The 16,842-nt window shown below is 37.0% G+C and overlaps 1 protein-coding gene across 1 annotated transcript in view; it reads left to right on the plus strand.

Moving 5' to 3' along the window:
* COG5 (component of oligomeric golgi complex 5) overlaps positions 1-16,842 on the plus strand; it is a 282,131-nt gene that overhangs the window by 4,898 nt on the left and 260,391 nt on the right. Inside the window, exons 2-5 of the mRNA XM_047694095.1 lie at positions 746-885; positions 4,023-4,080; positions 10,349-10,403; positions 10,503-10,572. Of these exons, the coding sequence (XP_047550051.1) occupies positions 746-885; positions 4,023-4,080; positions 10,349-10,403; positions 10,503-10,572 (323 nt within the window). The remainder of the gene's footprint in view (positions 1-745; positions 886-4,022; positions 4,081-10,348; positions 10,404-10,502; positions 10,573-16,842) is intronic.

The raw sequence follows: 16,842 nt of genomic DNA on the forward strand, positions 1-16,842 counted from the left end.
TTTGACTTTCACCCACAGATCTTTGGGTTTCTGTACTGGAAGATAGCTTAACATCTAGCATCATTACTTTTTTTGTGTTTAGTAAGGGTCTCTTTTGAACATAGGCTGTCTTTCCATTTACTTATTTCACCCATAAATCCTTAGTGTCAGTAACACCTGAAAGTTTGTGTTTGCCTATTTCTATTAAAATTCCAGATTCACTTTATTATGACAGCATTTGTGCATTGATTTAGAGATATTTGAGACCATAAATGTCAAATATAGTCAGTTTGCCTGTTGTCATTGTCAGTGACCTTGTTTTCTTGCATTAAAGGCTATGGTTAGTAGTTAATTTTTAGTCTTCTACTCTTATATGTTCCTTTCGACTCTCTGGTAAAAGTTAACTTTCAGCAGTGTAATATAGGTGTTCAGACTGTGGGCTCTGCAACCTGGATTCGTATCTCAGACAGGTTGGGCAAGTTGCATGTCCTGTCTTTACCTGTCTTTTCATCTGTGAAATGGGGGAAATGATAGTTCCAGCAGGGTTGTGTGAGGTTGAATGAGCTAATATGTTTAAAGTGCATGGGTCAGTGCCTGGCCCACAGTAAGCTCTCAGTGAATGTTACCACTCTCTTCTCATTTACAGCAGTTCTTGGTGTATAAAAAAGGTCAAAGTATGTTATCTATATTGGTTTTGTTGTCTGATATCTGGTTTAGTGCAGTGCAATTAATAATTAAAGACTTTTCCTTATTTTTTTTCCCCTAGAGTGTTACAGGGATTTTTTAAATGAAGACTTTGATGTAAAGACTTATACTTCCCAGTCTATTCATCAAGCCGTAATTGCTGAACAGCTAGCAAAACTTGCCCAAGGAATCAGTCAGTTGGATAAAGAATTACATCTACAGGTATTTCCAATCTTCTGGATCATCTGGATTCTTCAACCTAAAGATAAAATAATTTATCACTTGTAATACTTTTACTATTTAATCTAAATGCATATTTAAATGAGCAAATGTGTAACTTACCAGTGTGGCTTATTTTTCAAAGTATGTTTTTGAAAAGTTTTCTATAAACTACCTTTTGTTAGGTGAAAAACTAACCTACCCGTCTCTCCAAAAGCTGTTGTTCATACTTTGCTTTCATCTCCTTAACAGATGTGCAGAGAATATAAGTAGGTGAAAAATGGAAGCCTTTGATAAAAGCAATAGAAAATGGACTTTTGGAAGTAGAACAGTGTGAATAAGAAAAATTGGTGTGTTCCCATTGGCACTTCCCACTTTATGAAACAGTGTAATATTTGCTGAAATTCTAGAAAGTTGATAAGTTTGTGGTAGAAAGAACACAATATAGGGAAATAGGAGATGGGTCCCAATCTTAGCTGTGCTGGTCCCTTAATGTCTCTGAGTTTTGCTTTTAAAAAAGGAAATCTATTAAATGGGTTGGAGTGAATAAGGAGGAAGAGATTCTAGTGGAAGATCTTGAAGGTTCCTTCCTTTTCTACAATTCTGTAATTTTATAGGGAGTTTTATAGTATATTTCCTATTTTGGCTTTTGTAGAATAGGCACTTAATAAATATTTAAATGAATGAACAAATGCATGAGTATATGAACTGTTTACCAGGAAACTTAGATCTGTTATAACATGAGACATATTCATTTAAATTTTTTATATTGTACTTTATCAGTTGAAAGAGTAGCTTAGGACTGGGATGACTTCTAAGGTCACTTTAACTGTGATTATATATTATGTATTTTAATTACACATTTAGTTGTATATTTTAATTGTCAGGATCCACATTAGGCTGTGGAAATAGAAAAATGAACATATTTCCCAGCTCTCCAAGGACTCACAGACCAGTGGCAGATACAGAGAGAAATAATGATAGGGAAGTGATGCCTGTTTTATTTAGAATAGTAGGAAGCATTCATAAAAGCAGGAGAGAATGCACTTAACTCTGCCTAGGGTTCTCAGGGGTGGCTTTTTATAATAGCTACCTGAAATTCCTTTTTTTTTGCTTTTTTATGGTTGTTATTTTCTTTTTTTCCCCCCAAGGTTTTATTTAAATTCCAGTTAACATATGATGTAATATTAGTCTTAGCTATAGAATTTAGTGATTTGTCACTCATACTCACCACCCAGTGCTCATCATAAGTCCCCTCCTTAATCTCTGTCATCCATCTAGCCCACCCCCTGCCCACCTCTGCTCCAGCAACCCTCAGTTTGTTCTCTGTAGTTAAGAGTCTATTTCCTGGTTTGCCTCTCTTTCTCCATCCCCCTGCCATGTTCATCTGTTTGCTTTTTAAATTCTGTATATGTATGAAATCATAAGGTATTTGTCTTTCTCTGACTTAATTTGCTTAGCAAATATTCTCTAGCTCCATCCACATTGTTGCAAATGGCAAGATTTCATTCTTTTTTTTAAGGCTGAGTAATATGATTGGTATTTTCTTTATTCCTTGCATGCAGTACCTTCTTTGCAGGAATCAATAAAAACTAAAAGTTTGTTTAACATCTCTTACGGGGACAAATTATACTTATGGTAGTTTGGAATGTGAAGTAGAGGCCTAGTATGGGCCCTGAACCTGCTACAATTCTTTCTCTGCAGAAGAAAAATCGGGATAATGCTAACCAAACCCATAAATTTTGTTTTAAATATCGTTGAGATGAATAAAATAATAGAAGATGTGATGAAGTATGTATTAGTTGGGGCTTTGGACAGGAAACAGAAACCACACTAGGTATTTAAAGCCGGAAGATGTTTAATACAGAGAACTGTATAATGCAGATGCTTCTGAAGTCAGCCAGTGGACTGAGTTGAAGGATCTACTTTCATAGATGCAGTGCGGAGGCCTGGAAGCTCCAGCCCTTACCTCCCATGCCACTGCTAAAATTCTGCCCCGGGGTATCCGGTAACTAAATTCTAGAATGATTGATACGGTTTTCCAACCATCTCTAAATTCAGGTGTCAGGACCTTGCTCATTACTAGCTGAAACAATAAGAAGATAGCATTCCTTTCTTTTCTGTCTTCAGATCTGTTGGAAATTCATCCAGCTGGCTGCAGGGGAGTTTATGAAAGTCTTGCTTTAGGAGTTTCAACATTTTCAAAGTATTCTTCACACAGAAAAAAGATGAATAGAGAATTAAATTTAGTCTTGTTAGGATGGACAGACCGATGACCGTATCAGTGGCCTGGGGGAGAATTCAGACATGTTCTGGCCATCTTAACAGACATAGGAAACCAAAAGTAGTAGTTAATTTAGATGGCTGTGGTAGAAAGGGACTTAATAGAATAACAGTGATATCTGAAACAGGGCAAAGTGGAGGTAGTAGGGGTTCCAGTGAATGAATCCTTACTGACTGGGAGCTTCAGTTTCCAGCCTAGATAGGAAACAACTTCTTCATTGGAATTGAAAAGGTACAAAATGATAAGGATTTTTGCATTATTCTAAAGAATAATGATTACTCATGATTTCTTGATGTTTCTAGGAATCTCTTGCATGTGGTCTTTACCTCTTAAGCTTTTTGGGTTTTTGATGTGATCATTCACACTGCCCTAATTTTCATTAAAAAAATCAGTCTTGCGCAGGGAAAGGGATTTGCTGTGTCCTTGGGAAACTGAAAGCAGAGAGATGTTTAGGGATAGGTGGGTACTGACTCTGTGTTATGTTTTCAGATTAGGATATGCTGAATTAAGTTCAAGAACTAAGAGAACCTAATGTTTAAAAAACATTTTTACAAGGAAAACATAATAGTATTGCAAAAATTAGCTGGTTGTTTGTTTGTTTTTCAATTTTGGCACAATTCTACCTGTACTTCCCATTAAGAAAACAAGGGCTGGTGAAAAGGCTGTGTCTTCTTCGGCTCTATGTTCAATTATAAGCATGTTTATGTTTCTGCTAATAACTCATCTCAAATGTATCACCTGTATTTTTTTCTTCGGTGTTGGTGTTTGTGCCTTCCTCTATGGAGAGAGACCTTTATTCTTCCTTGTAGTTACGAAGAAAAATACCCAATACTCACAGCAAATTCTTGATTTCCAGGTTGTTGCAAGGCATGAAGATTTACTAGCACAAGCAACTGGTATTGAGTCTTTGGAAGGTATGTTTCCATTAAGTACTATAAATTAGATTGAGCTAGACCAGGGACTGGCAAACTTTTACTGTTAAGCGTCAGATAGTAAATATTTTCGACTTTGGAGGCCATACTATTTCTGTTTCAGCTACTAAACTCTGCTATTTCAGAGTGAAAGCAGCCAGATAATATGTAAATGATTATCACTATGTCCCAACAAAACTTTAATAAAAACTTTATTGACATCTGAGCTAAACTATCTGGGTTCAAATCCTTGCTTTGCCACTTAGTAGATATGTGACTATGGACAAGTTATTTAACCTTTGTATGGCTCCCTTTTATCTGCAAAGGAGGAGTATTTTTTTTTTTAAGATTTTATTTATTTATTTGACAGAGATCATAAGTAGGCAGAGAGGCAGGTAGAGGTGGGCGGGGGGAAGCAGGCTCCCCACTGAGCAGAGAGTCTGATGTGGGGCTCCGTCCCAGGACTCTGAGATCATGACCTGAGCTAAAGGCAGAGGCTTTAACCCACTGAGCCACCCAGGCGCCTCCAAGGGAAGAGTATTACAATGTACCTGTATGTTGTTATTTTGAGGGCTGAGTGAATTAGAAAAATGGTTGGAACAATTCCTGGTACATATTTAGTGCCTCTATAAAATTAACAGAAAATTGTTAATTAATGAAAACATCAATACCACCAGAGTGAGTAATAGTGGAGGTAGACTTGAATACTTTCCTTACTTTTGGCTTTCTTTGAAACTTTTTTCAATGACGGTATAATAGAATAATAATATATTGGGGGCGTCTGGGTGGTTCAGTTGGTTAAGCATCTGACTCTTGATTCAGCTCGGGTCATAATCTCAGGGTTGCAAGATTATGCCCCAAGTCAGGCTCTTGCTCAGTGCAGAGTCTGCTTGAGATTCTTGTTCCCCCCACCTTCACGCATGTGCACAAGCGCCTCCCTATTTCTCTCTAAATAAATAAAATCTTAAAGAATAATACATTGGATTTATATTTTTATGAATCTTAGTATTTTTGATTAGATAAATCTTTTATGAATTTTTCATTGTCTCTTGATTAAATTAAACTACATCTTATAAATATGGAATGTTAATAACATGTTTTACATTATCACTTGTGTTGTGATTACTATTATTAATCTTTACATATTAAAAGAAAACTAAGGGGGCGCCTGGGTGGCTCAGTGGGTTAAGCCGCTGCCTTCGGCTCAGGTCATGATCTCGGAGTCCTGGGATCGAGCCCCGCATCGGGCTCTCTGCTCTCTCGGGGAACCTGCTTCCTCCTCTCTCTCTGCCTGCCTCTCTGCCTGCTTGTGATCTCTCTGTCAAAAAAAAAAAAAAAATCTTTAAAAGAAAACTAAGTGATTTTCCCTATGTTGATCAAATTCTTGGGGAGGAAGGATATTGCTTTCTGGGATGCAATATGCTTTCATGCTTCAATGCTTCCCCCCGTATTTCTTATGCACTCAAAGGTGTTAACTTATTCTCAGCATGTATACTGTTTCTCAGACATCCTGATGAAGAACTTAGTATTTGAGGGAATAATAGTTTGTTATTTGAATATTTAATTGGATATCAGACTATGTTCTTGGGAAAACTGAGTACTGACCACTTCCTATTGGAAATGAATTATTTTTAATCTTATATCATTTTATGTGTTTCTGGAAGCAGGTAAATAATATCCTGTTTTAATGGTGATTTGTTTTTAAAACAAATGAGAGGTGATTTTTTTAATTTGTAAAACCCATAAGGATGGCTGGTCGTACATTGATTCTGAGTGTATTTAGGTGTAGATGAATCATCACAATAGAAATAGTTCTCATTGTGGTTTTTTTTTTTTATATACATTTAGGTCTACAATGTGCTTGTTTTTCCCAAAATGCTTTTCAGTGATTATGACACTTAAAATGTATGGTTAGACTGAGTTAGATGACTATCCATTGGATGAGTATATGAGGTATAAAGACTGCCTTCTCTGAGTTCTTGTGATAATTTAAGCATCTTCTCTGGATTGTTTGAATATAAATATTCAAATTTGAATTACTTGAATTAGTATTAATAGTATTAATTTGAATTAGTGTTAATAGTATTAATTCTTCAATCAAATTAGTAGAATTTGATTTTTTGAAGTAGTATTCATTTTGGCATTATGTGTATTTCTAAGTACTTACTAGTATGTTGAGATCCTGAAAAATAAGCATGATCTGTATTTGAAAATGGATAGTATCCCACCTTCTACTTCATCAGCTTTTTTTTTTTAAGATTTTATTTATCAGACAGAGATCACAAGTAGGCAGAGAGGCGGGCAGAGAGAGAGGGGGAAGCAGGCTCCCTGCTGAGCCCCATGTGGGACTCAATCCCAGGACCCTGAGATCATGACCTGAGCCGAAGGCAGAGGCTTTAACTCACTGAGCCACCCAGGTGCCCCTACTTCATCAGCTTTTTAACCCCCAATATTGAATTTTGCCATGTAAATAGTTCAGCATTACGTTTATTGAACCTATTTTATTAAAAGTTGTCCCCTATTCATTTTCATTCATTTATTTATTTAAATATTAGTTGAGGGGGGTGCCTGGCTGGCTCAGTGGTTAATCGCCCACCTTTGGCGCAAGCCATGGTCTCAGGGTCCTAGGATTGAGCCCCAAGTCAGGCTCCCTGCTCAGTGGGAATCTAGTTCTCCCTCCCCCTCTGCCCCCCCCTTCCCACTCGTGCTCTCTCTCTCTCTCTCTCAAATAAATAAAATCTTTAAAAAATTGATAATTTGCTAGGTTCCAGACATCTGGATTTGGGATTTAGAGGTATTTTTAATTAACCCTATTTTATTGAAAAGAGATATCCTCATTCCTTCATTCATTTGTTCACTCAAACAGTAACTGAGAACTTGTTAGGTACCAGGCACTTACGAACGATAGACAGTCACTGTTCTTATGGAACTTGTGTTCTAAGGCAGGGAAGCAGACAAAGAAAATACACAAATGGGAATCTTCAGATATTTTTAAGTTCCACAAAGAAAATAAAATGGTTGATTAGTTGGAAGAAGGGGAGTCCCCTACTAGCTAGGATATTCGGGAGGGGGTGGCCTTTTTTACAAGATGACATTTAAGCTGAGAACTGAATGATGAGAAACAGCCACCACATGAAAAGTGGAAGAAGAGTGTGTGGTAAGCTGAAAGACCAATAAATGGGAAGATAGGAATTAACGTGGGATGTATGAGGGACAGAAAAAAGGCCAGTATGAGAGGAATTTAATGAATAAAGGAGAGAATTGTAGATGAGGTTCCTGGAAAAGAATTTTTTTTTTTTTTTTTTTTTTTTTTGCATTTTAAGTTTGTGTATTTTTTTTTAATTTTTTTATTTTTTCAGCATAACAGTATTCATTATTTTTGCACCACACCCAGTGCTCCATGCAATCCGTTCCCTCTACAATACCCACCACCTGGTGCCCCCAACCTCCCACCCCCACCCCTTCAAAATTCTCAGATCGTTTTTCAGAGTCCATAGTCTCTCATGGTTCACCTCCCCTTCCAATTTCCCTCAACTCCCTTCTCCTCTCCATCTCCCCTTGTCCTCCATGCTATTTGTTATGCTCCACAAATAAGTGAAACCATATGATAATTGACTCTCTCTGCTTGACTTATTTCACTCAGCATAATCTCTTCCAGTCCCGTCCATGTTGCTACAAAAGTTGGGTATTCATCCTTTCTTTTTTTTTTTTTTTTTTTTTTTTTACAGCTTTATAAACCTATATTTTTATCTCCAGGGGTACAGGTCTGCGAATCGCCAGGTTTACACACTTCACAGCACTCACCATAGCACATACCCTCCCTAATATCCATAACCCCACCCCCCTCTCCCAACCCCCTCCCCCCATCAACCTGATTTTTTCATTCTAAATGCAGTGGTAAACCATTGGAGGGTTTCTATTAGGGGTATGGTATATAAGACTAATGCTCTAAAAAGTTTTCTTTTTAGAAATCAGTAGAATCAGGGGTACCAGTTTAGAAGATACTAGAAGAGAGTTGATGGTGCCTCGGATAAGAGTGGTAGATGTGAGAGAGGAAAGTGGGTGGCATAAAAGGGGGACAGAGCTGATGGGGTTTGTTGATGGGAGATGAAAGAGCCGAGGGAAAAAAGTCACCAAGTATGATTCCTAAGGTTTTAGTCTGAAAAATGGGATAGGTGATAGTATAGATAACTGAGATGGATTAAAATGGAGAGGATTATAATTTTGATGGGGCAAGGGTGGGGCGGAAGTTATCTTGGGTGTCTTAATTTGACGAAAGTTCAGATCTAGAGATTTGTGTGTGCATGTGTGTGTGTGTACATAGGTAGGCAGACCTAAAACTCTATAGATATGTGTACCTATGTGTGGATGTGTGTATATAAAACTGGTATTTTATTGAATAGGTAGTATTTAAAACATTGGGATTAGGTGAAATCCCTAAGAGACATTGTAGACAGGGAAGTGGAAGTGACAGAGGATGAAATCTTAGAGTATTCTGGCATGTAGGACTCTAGCAGAGGAGGAGGAACCACTAATGTAATAGGAAGAAACCCAGGGAGTGTGTTAACTTGGAAGCCCAGAGGAAAAAAAGTGTTTAAGGGAGGGAGTGGTTTGACTCTGTTGTGAATTTCAGAGAATTTGAGCAAGATAAAGACAGAACTGACAATAGAATTTGGCACCTTGGGGATTTCTGGTGACCTTGTTAAGATTGATTTTGGTGTAGTATGTATGAAAGTCTGAGAGTAGGTTGTGGAGAGAATAAGATGTGAGGACATGATGATAACAAATAAAAGAAGTTCATTTCTGGTGGTTTAAGGTAAAGGAACCATAAAACCAGCAGAAAAATTGGACTGAGCTATACTAAAGCATAATTGTATCTGATAATGTTTATTAGTTCTAATATTACTTCATCTAATATATGACAGAGTACCTAAGTTTATTTAGAATATTGTTTTAAAACTACAACTATGCCAGTTACATATGAAAAGCGTTTTAAAGAGTGGAGTTCAAAATAATTAAAACTGTAATATTGAAAAGCTTATTTTCAGGTATATAAAACAGTAAGATTTAAGATCTGTCTTCCTGATAATATTTTTAGTTTTTAAGAAATTAGTTTTTAAGAAATTAACCATCATGTTGTATATATAGAGAGTAAGGCGAAACTATCCTTGCTATCCATGTGTATTACTTACCTAGCATATAATTAATTGAACAAATATTCATTGCCATTTGGAAGTAGTCTGAGTTAGGCTCAGGTCACACAGTAATGAATGAAAATACACTTTCCCTAACCTCCAGGAATTTACGGATTAGTGAGATAGTAAAATGTTAAACAGATATATAAGCAGATATGTAATTACCTAATGTGGTAAGTGCCATGAAGGAAATGTATGCTGTAGAAGAAAATAGAAAGAAAACCTAAATTAGTTGTGGGATCTTTTAGTAATTGTTTCCGTTAAGCCAAGTCTTGGTGAATAGTAGCGTTTATCTAGTAGGAGCTTGGGGATACAGCTGAGTGCTGGAGAGAAAGTGTACCATTTCCAGATGGTGCAGGGCCTTGAAGGCCAAGCTGTGGACTTCAGTTTTGACATGGAAGCAAAGGGGAGACTGTGGAAGAGTTTTAACAGGGAATTTTGGGCTACAGTTTGCACCTTTGGAGATTTTGTTTATTTGTGAGAGTGAGAGAACATAACCAGGGAGAGCAGCAGCCAGGAGAAGCAGGCTCCCTACAGAGCAAGGATCCTGAAGCGGGACTTGATCCCAGGACTCTGGGATCATGACCTGAGCCAAAGGCAGACACTTAACCAACTGAGCCACTCAGGTATCCCGTTTGCACCTTTAAAAAGCATTCAGGCTTCTTTTGTGACTGTAGTACAATACACATGAACATGAAACTTAACCACTTTAAAGTATACAATTAAGTACCATTAATTACATTTACAGGGTTGTGCAACCATTTTACTATGTAGTTCCAGAACTTTTTCATCACCCAAGGTGGAAAACCCTGTGCTCCTTATGCAGTCACTCTCCATTTGTCAGACTTGTTCAGTGAAACAAGAATTGTAAGAAGAGAAGAGACTACTTAAAGGCTTTAAAAATAGTGCAGGTAAAAGATACTGGTTGCTTAAGTTATGATGGTGGCAGAAAAAATTGAAATTTTTCTATATATGGGTTTGTGTACATGTATGATTTTTTCTTTTAATATAATTTTTTTCCCCAATTGGAGCCCTTGTAAATTTGGAAAGTAATGGAATCTGTTGTGTTTTCCCAGGTGTCCTTCAGATGATGCAGACAAGAATTGGGGCTTTACAGGGAGCTGTTGATAGGTACCATTGTTCATTTCGTTAATAAGTGGAATGGAAAGAAGTTTAACCATTGATATTTTGAAGATGATTTTGTTGTCACACTTCTTTATTTTCCTTTAGGATGAAAGCAAAAATTGTGGAACCATACAATAAAATAGTAGCCCGGACTGCACAACTCGCAAGACTTCAGGTAGGTTCTCACTTTTCATTTCTTTGTACTTTATTATGCATTTTGTTCTTTTAAGTGGAAAGATTCCAAGAGAATGAATTCTGAGGAAAAAAGGGGATATGAGAGTAAAGGGGAAAAATACTACAGAGCTTTAAAATAAGATATGCAGGGGTTTTTTGGTTTTTGTTTTTTGAGAGGGAGGGAGAGAGAGAATCTTAAGCAGGTTCCACACCCAGCATGGAGCTGGAAGGGGTTGGGGCAGCTTATCTCACGACCCTCAGATTATGGCCCAGGCCGAAATCAAGAGTGGGATGCTTAACCGACTGAACCACCCAGGAACTCCAAGATACGCAGTTTAAAAGAATACAAATCTTGACTATTCAAGTGAATTATTTTCATATTATTATAGTGTACATAATTTACTAACTTATTAGAATTTAAAAATTATTTGCTCAATAGAGAACAGGAAGAAACCTAACATTTATGCTGTGACCAAATGTAAGGAATCCAAATTATAACTTGTTCTAATAATTTGTGCACTTTTTTGGAAAATTCAGTTTTTGATTAGAATTTAGTGATTTTTATGACCTTTGTTTTTCCAAATATTTTTTTCTGTTCCTCCCCTATCTTTCTGGGACTGCAGTTACAAATGTACCAGGCATCTTAAGGATATCTCACAGATCACTGGATTCTCTGTACATTTTTTTCCACCGCCCTCTTTTCTCTGTGTGATGATTTTTATTGCCTTGTTTTCAAGTTCACTTATTTTTTTTCTGTACTGTTTAATCTGCTCCTAATCTTATTCAAGTGTACTTTTCATTTCAAACATTTTTGTTTCACCTGTAGAAATTTGATTCAGGTCTTTTCTTACATTCTATTAGTCTACTTAATCTTTGAACATATAGAATATTGTTAAAATAACTACTTTAATGTCTTTGCTAATTTATAGAGTGTGCCAGTCATACCATAGTCCAGTTTGAAAATATTTTCATCACCACAGAAAGATCCCTCAGGTCCGTTGGCCATCTTGCTTCATTTGGGCTGCTGTAACAGATTATCATAGACGGGGTGGCTTATAAAGAGAAATGTCTTACAGTTCTGGAGGCTAGAAGGCTGAATCAGGATGCCAGCCTGGTCATGTCCTTAGTGAAGACTCTCTTTTGGGTTGCAGATAATACTTTTCTTTTTTATTTTTATAATTAAGTTTTTAACTTTAATTCCAGTCTATTTAACATACAGTGTTCCATTAGTTTCAGGCATACAATGTAGTGGTTCAACAATTCTATATATTATTCAGTGCTCATCATGATTAGATAGTCATTTTCTTGTTGTATCCTCAAATGGCAGACAGGGCAGGCGAGATTTCTCGGGTCTTTTATAAGGGAACTAATCCCATTTGTGAATTGTTCACTTTCATGATCTAATCACTGCCCAAAGTCCCCACTTCCTAATATCACATTGGGGGTTAGGATTTCAATCCATGATTTTTTTTTTTTTTTAAAGATTTTATTTATTTGACAGATGGAGATCACAAGTAGGCAGAGAAGCAGGCAGAGAGTGAGGAGAAAGCAGGCTCCCCGCTGAGCAGAGAGCCCGATGCGGGGCTCGATCCCAGGACCCTGGGATCATGACCTGAGCCGAAGGCAGAGGCTTTAACCCACTGAGCCACCCAGGTGCTCTAATGAATTTTTTTTTTTTTTTTTTAAAGATTTTATTTATTTATTTGACAGAGAGAAATCAGAAGTAGGCAGAGAGGCAGGCAGAGAGAGAGGAGGAAGCAGGCTCCCTGCTGAGCAGAGAGCCCGATGCGGGGCTCGATCCCAGGACCCTGGGATCATGACCTGAGCCGAAGGCAGAGGCTTAAACCACTGAGCCACCCAGGTGCCCCAAATTTTTTTTTTTTAAATAAATTTTTTCCTTCATCATGTTAAGTGTACTCTTTAATCCCCATCCACTATATCCCCTTTCCCCCACTTCCCTCCCCTCTGGTAACCATCAGTTTGTTCTCTATAGTTAGGAATCTGTTTCTTGGTTTGTCTCTCTCTCTCTTTTCCCCCACTTTGCTTGCTTGTTTTGTTTCTTAAATTTCACATATTAATTGGATCATATGGTATAGGTCTTTATCTGACTGTCTTATTTCACTTAACGTTTTACATTGTAGCTCCATCCATGTTGTTGCAAAAGGCAAGATTTTAACCTTCAGTTTATTCCAGATGTCAGTACCTTTTCCCATTCCCAGTTCTAGGCAGTAGCTAATCTATTTTCTGTCTCTATTGATTTGCTTTTTCTGGTCATTTCATATAAATGGAATTGTACAAGATACTGTGTTTTGTGTCTGGCTTTGTTCATTTGCATAATGCCTTTGAGGTGTATCTACGTTGCAGAATGTTTTCAGTAGTTCATTCTTTTCTAATTGTTGAATTCTGTTCTGTTTTATGGATGTAACACATTTTATTCATCCATTTACCAGTTGATGGATATCTGGATTATTTCTAGTTATTGGCTTTTATGAATAATGCTGTTATGAACATTTGCTCACATGTATTTCATTTCTCTTAGGTAGATTCATTCATTTCTTTCTTTCTTTCTTTCTTTCTTTCTTTCTTTCTTTCTTTCTTTCTTTCTTTCTTTCTTTCTTAAAGATTTTATTTATTTGCCAGATAGAAAAAGAGAGCACAAGTAGGGGGAGTGGCGGGCAGAGGGAGAGGCAGGCTCTCCACTGAGCAAGGAGCCTGATGCAGGACTCAGTCCCAGGACCCTGGGATCATGACCTGAGCTGAAGGCACTTAACTGACTGAGCCATCCAGGTGTCCCCTTTTAGGAAGATTTCTAAGAATGGAATTGCTGGGTTGTATGGTAAGCTTGTTTAATTTTTTACGGAACTGTCATGTTGTTTTCCAAAGGGCCTATACAATTTTATATTCCATCAGCAATGTCGGAGGGTTCCAGTGTCCACACATCCTTACCAACACTTGTTCTCTCTTTTTTTTTACTATGGGCCTGCTAGTGGGTAGACAGTGGTGTCTCATTAGATTTTAGCTTACATTTCGTAAATTGCTAGTGATATTGAGCAACACTTCACGTGCTTTTTAGTCCTTAGTGTATCTTCTTTGGTTTGCTCAGTCTATTCATATCTTTCAGGCATTTTAAAATTGGGTTATTCTACTGTTTGTGTGTCAACTATTCTTCAATTAAAAAAAAATGTTTTATTAGTTTCAGGTGTACAATATAGTGACTCAGCTTCTCTGTACATTATGCTGTGCTCACTGTAAGTGTGGCTGCAAGTGTCACCATAGAACAGCATAACAGGACCATTGACTGTATTCTCTATGCTGTGCCTTTCATCCCTGTGATTTACTCACTCCGTAACTGGAAGGCTATACTGCCCACTCCCCTTCACTCACCCCACTCCTGTCTGCTGACCATCAGTGTGTTCTCTGTGTTTATGTGTCTGTTTCTGATTTTTCTGTGGGTTTGTTTGTTCTTTTTTTAAATTCGACATATAATTGAAATCATCTGATACTTGCCTTTCTCTGTTGACTTAATTCACTTAGTATAATACCCTCTAGGTCTATCTAAATTGTTGCAGATGTCATGATCCCATTCTTGTTATGGCTGCATAATATTCGTGTGTGTGTGTATGTGTGTGTGTCCACCATGTCTTCTTTATTCATGTATCAGTGGACACTTAGGTTGCTTCCATATCTTGGCTATTGTGGATAATGTTCCACTGGGCATGGGGTGCAAATATCTTTTTGAGTTAGTGTTTTTGTTTTCTTTGGATAAATACCCAGTTAGGAGGTTTTTTTTTTTTTTTTTTTTTTTTTTTTACATATTATGCTACAATATATGATTTGCAAATATTTTCTCCCAGTAAATGATTTTTAAATCTTCATCCCAGTCTATCCCTTGACTTTTCGTTTTTAAGTGGTGTCTTTTGAAACAAAAATTGTAAATTTTTATAAAGTCCAAATTGTCAAATTTTCTTTTATGGATTGCTAGCACCATTTCTTAAAAGCAACTTTTCTTTCCCTGTTGAATTTTTTTGTTACCTTCACGATATTTAATTGGCTTTATGTATGTGGGATTATTTCTGCGCTATTTTCTTCAGTTGCTCTAATCTTTTGCCTTTTTATTGATAGTACACTATCTTGATTACTATAGCTTTTTAGTAAGCCTTCTTTCAGGCAAATGATCTTGAAGAAGAATACTGTTTTAGTACCTTTGCAATTACCTATGAGTTTTAGCATCAGCTGACTAATTTCTACTAAAAAGCTGGTTAGGATTTTTTTTTTTTTCTAGTATCATTTGTATTTCTAATATACAAGAAATTTCTTCTTACACAATATTTTATCTATTTTTTGTAGGGTAGGAGATGTTGTAATTTTTTTTTTTTTTTTTTTTTACTTTTTCCCATTTTTCTCTTTACTGAGAATTTTGGTGAATTTTTGTCTCACCTAGAGAACAAAAAGGTAGTTTTAGAATTGCAAACCCAAATTACAATGAAAAGTAAGATAATTCAAGTTCTTCTTAGAATAAAGTCAGTTTTGTTCAAGGCTAATCTCAGCTCTGGCTGATATTCATCTTAATGAACTTTCTTATTTTCTTTTTAAATTTCATTTTTTATCTTTTATTTTTTAAAATTTAAATTCAGATAACATACAGTATATTATTAGTTTCAGAGGTAAAGTTCAGTGATTCATCAGTCTTATATAACACCCAGTGCTCATCACATCACATGCCCTCCTTAATGTCCATCACCCAGTTAACCCATCCCCCTACCCCCTTCCTTCCATCAACCCTCAGTTTGTTTCCTATGATTAAGAGTCTCTTATAGTTTGTCTCCCTCTCTGATTTTTGTCTTTTATTTTTATTTTTCTCTCCCTTCCCTTGCTCCTCTGTTTTGTTTCTTAAATTCCAAGATGCCCTTCAACGGACGAATGGATAAGGAAGATGTGGTCCATATACACTAATGGAGTATTATGCCTCCATCAGAAAGGATGAATACCCAACTTTTGTAGCAACATGGACGGGACTGGAAGAGATTATGCTGAGTGAAATAAGTCAGGCAGAAAGAGTCAATTATCATATGGTTTCACTTATTTGTGGAGCATAACAAATAGCCTGGAGGACAAGGGGAGTTAGAGAGGAGAAGGGAGTTGAGGGAAATTGGAAGGGGAGGTGAACCATGAGAGACTATGGACTCTGAAAAACAATCTGAGGGTTTTGAAGGGGCGGGGGGTGGGAGGTTGGGGGGAACCAGGTAGTGGGTATTGGAGAAGGCACGGATTGCATGGAGCACTGGGTGTGGTGCAAAAACAATGAATACTGTTATGCTGAAAATAAATTAAAAAAATAAAAAAAAAAAAGAATGAAAGAAAATTCCACATATGAGTGAAATCATATGATAATTCTTTGATTGCCTTATTTCGCGTAGCATAATCCTCTCTAGTTCCATCCACGTCATTGCAAATGGAAGGATTTCATTTTTTTTTTTAAAGATTTTATTAATCTATTTGACAGACAGAGATCACAAGTAGGCAGAGAGGGAGGCAGAGAGAGAGAGATGGGGAACCAGGCTCCCCACCGAGCAGAGAGTCCGATGTGGGGCTCAATCCCTGGACCCTGGGATCACGACCTGAGCTGAAGGCAGAGGCTTTACCCACTGAGCTACCCAGGCACCCCAGGATTTCATTTTTTTAATGACTAATATTTCATATATATATGTATATATATATATATATATAGACACACACAAACACACACACACACATTACATCTTCTTTATCCATTCATCTGTCAGTGGACATCTGGGAAAAGCTGGTTAGGATTTTGACTGGAAATATACTGCATCCATAGGTGTATTTGGGGAGAATTGACATCTTAACAATATTGAATCTTCTGACTCATGAATATGTTATCTCTACGTGTATGTAAGTCTTTAATTTCAGCCATATTTGATTTCGGTTTTGTTAAATTTATCTTTAAATATTTGTTTTTGTTACTGTACTAAATGGTATTTCTAAAAAAATTCTATTTTTTCATTGCTATTTTATATAGAATTGGTTTTTGAAAATTGACTCCATAAAGGAAATAATGTAGGTTTTTTTTTTTTTAAGATTTTATTTATTTGAGAGAGAGCACAAGTGGAGGTAGGGAAAGTGGCAGAGGGAGAGGGAGAAGTAGACTCCCCGCTGAGCAGGGAGCCGGCTGTGGGACTCAATCCCAGGACCCTGGAATCATGACCCGAGCAGAAGGCAGACGCTTAACTACCTGAGCCACCCAAATGCC

This window comes from Lutra lutra, chromosome 11 (genome assembly GCF_902655055.1).
Source record: "Lutra lutra chromosome 11, mLutLut1.2, whole genome shotgun sequence".
NCBI classification, from domain to species: Eukaryota; Metazoa; Chordata; class Mammalia; order Carnivora; family Mustelidae; genus Lutra; species Lutra lutra.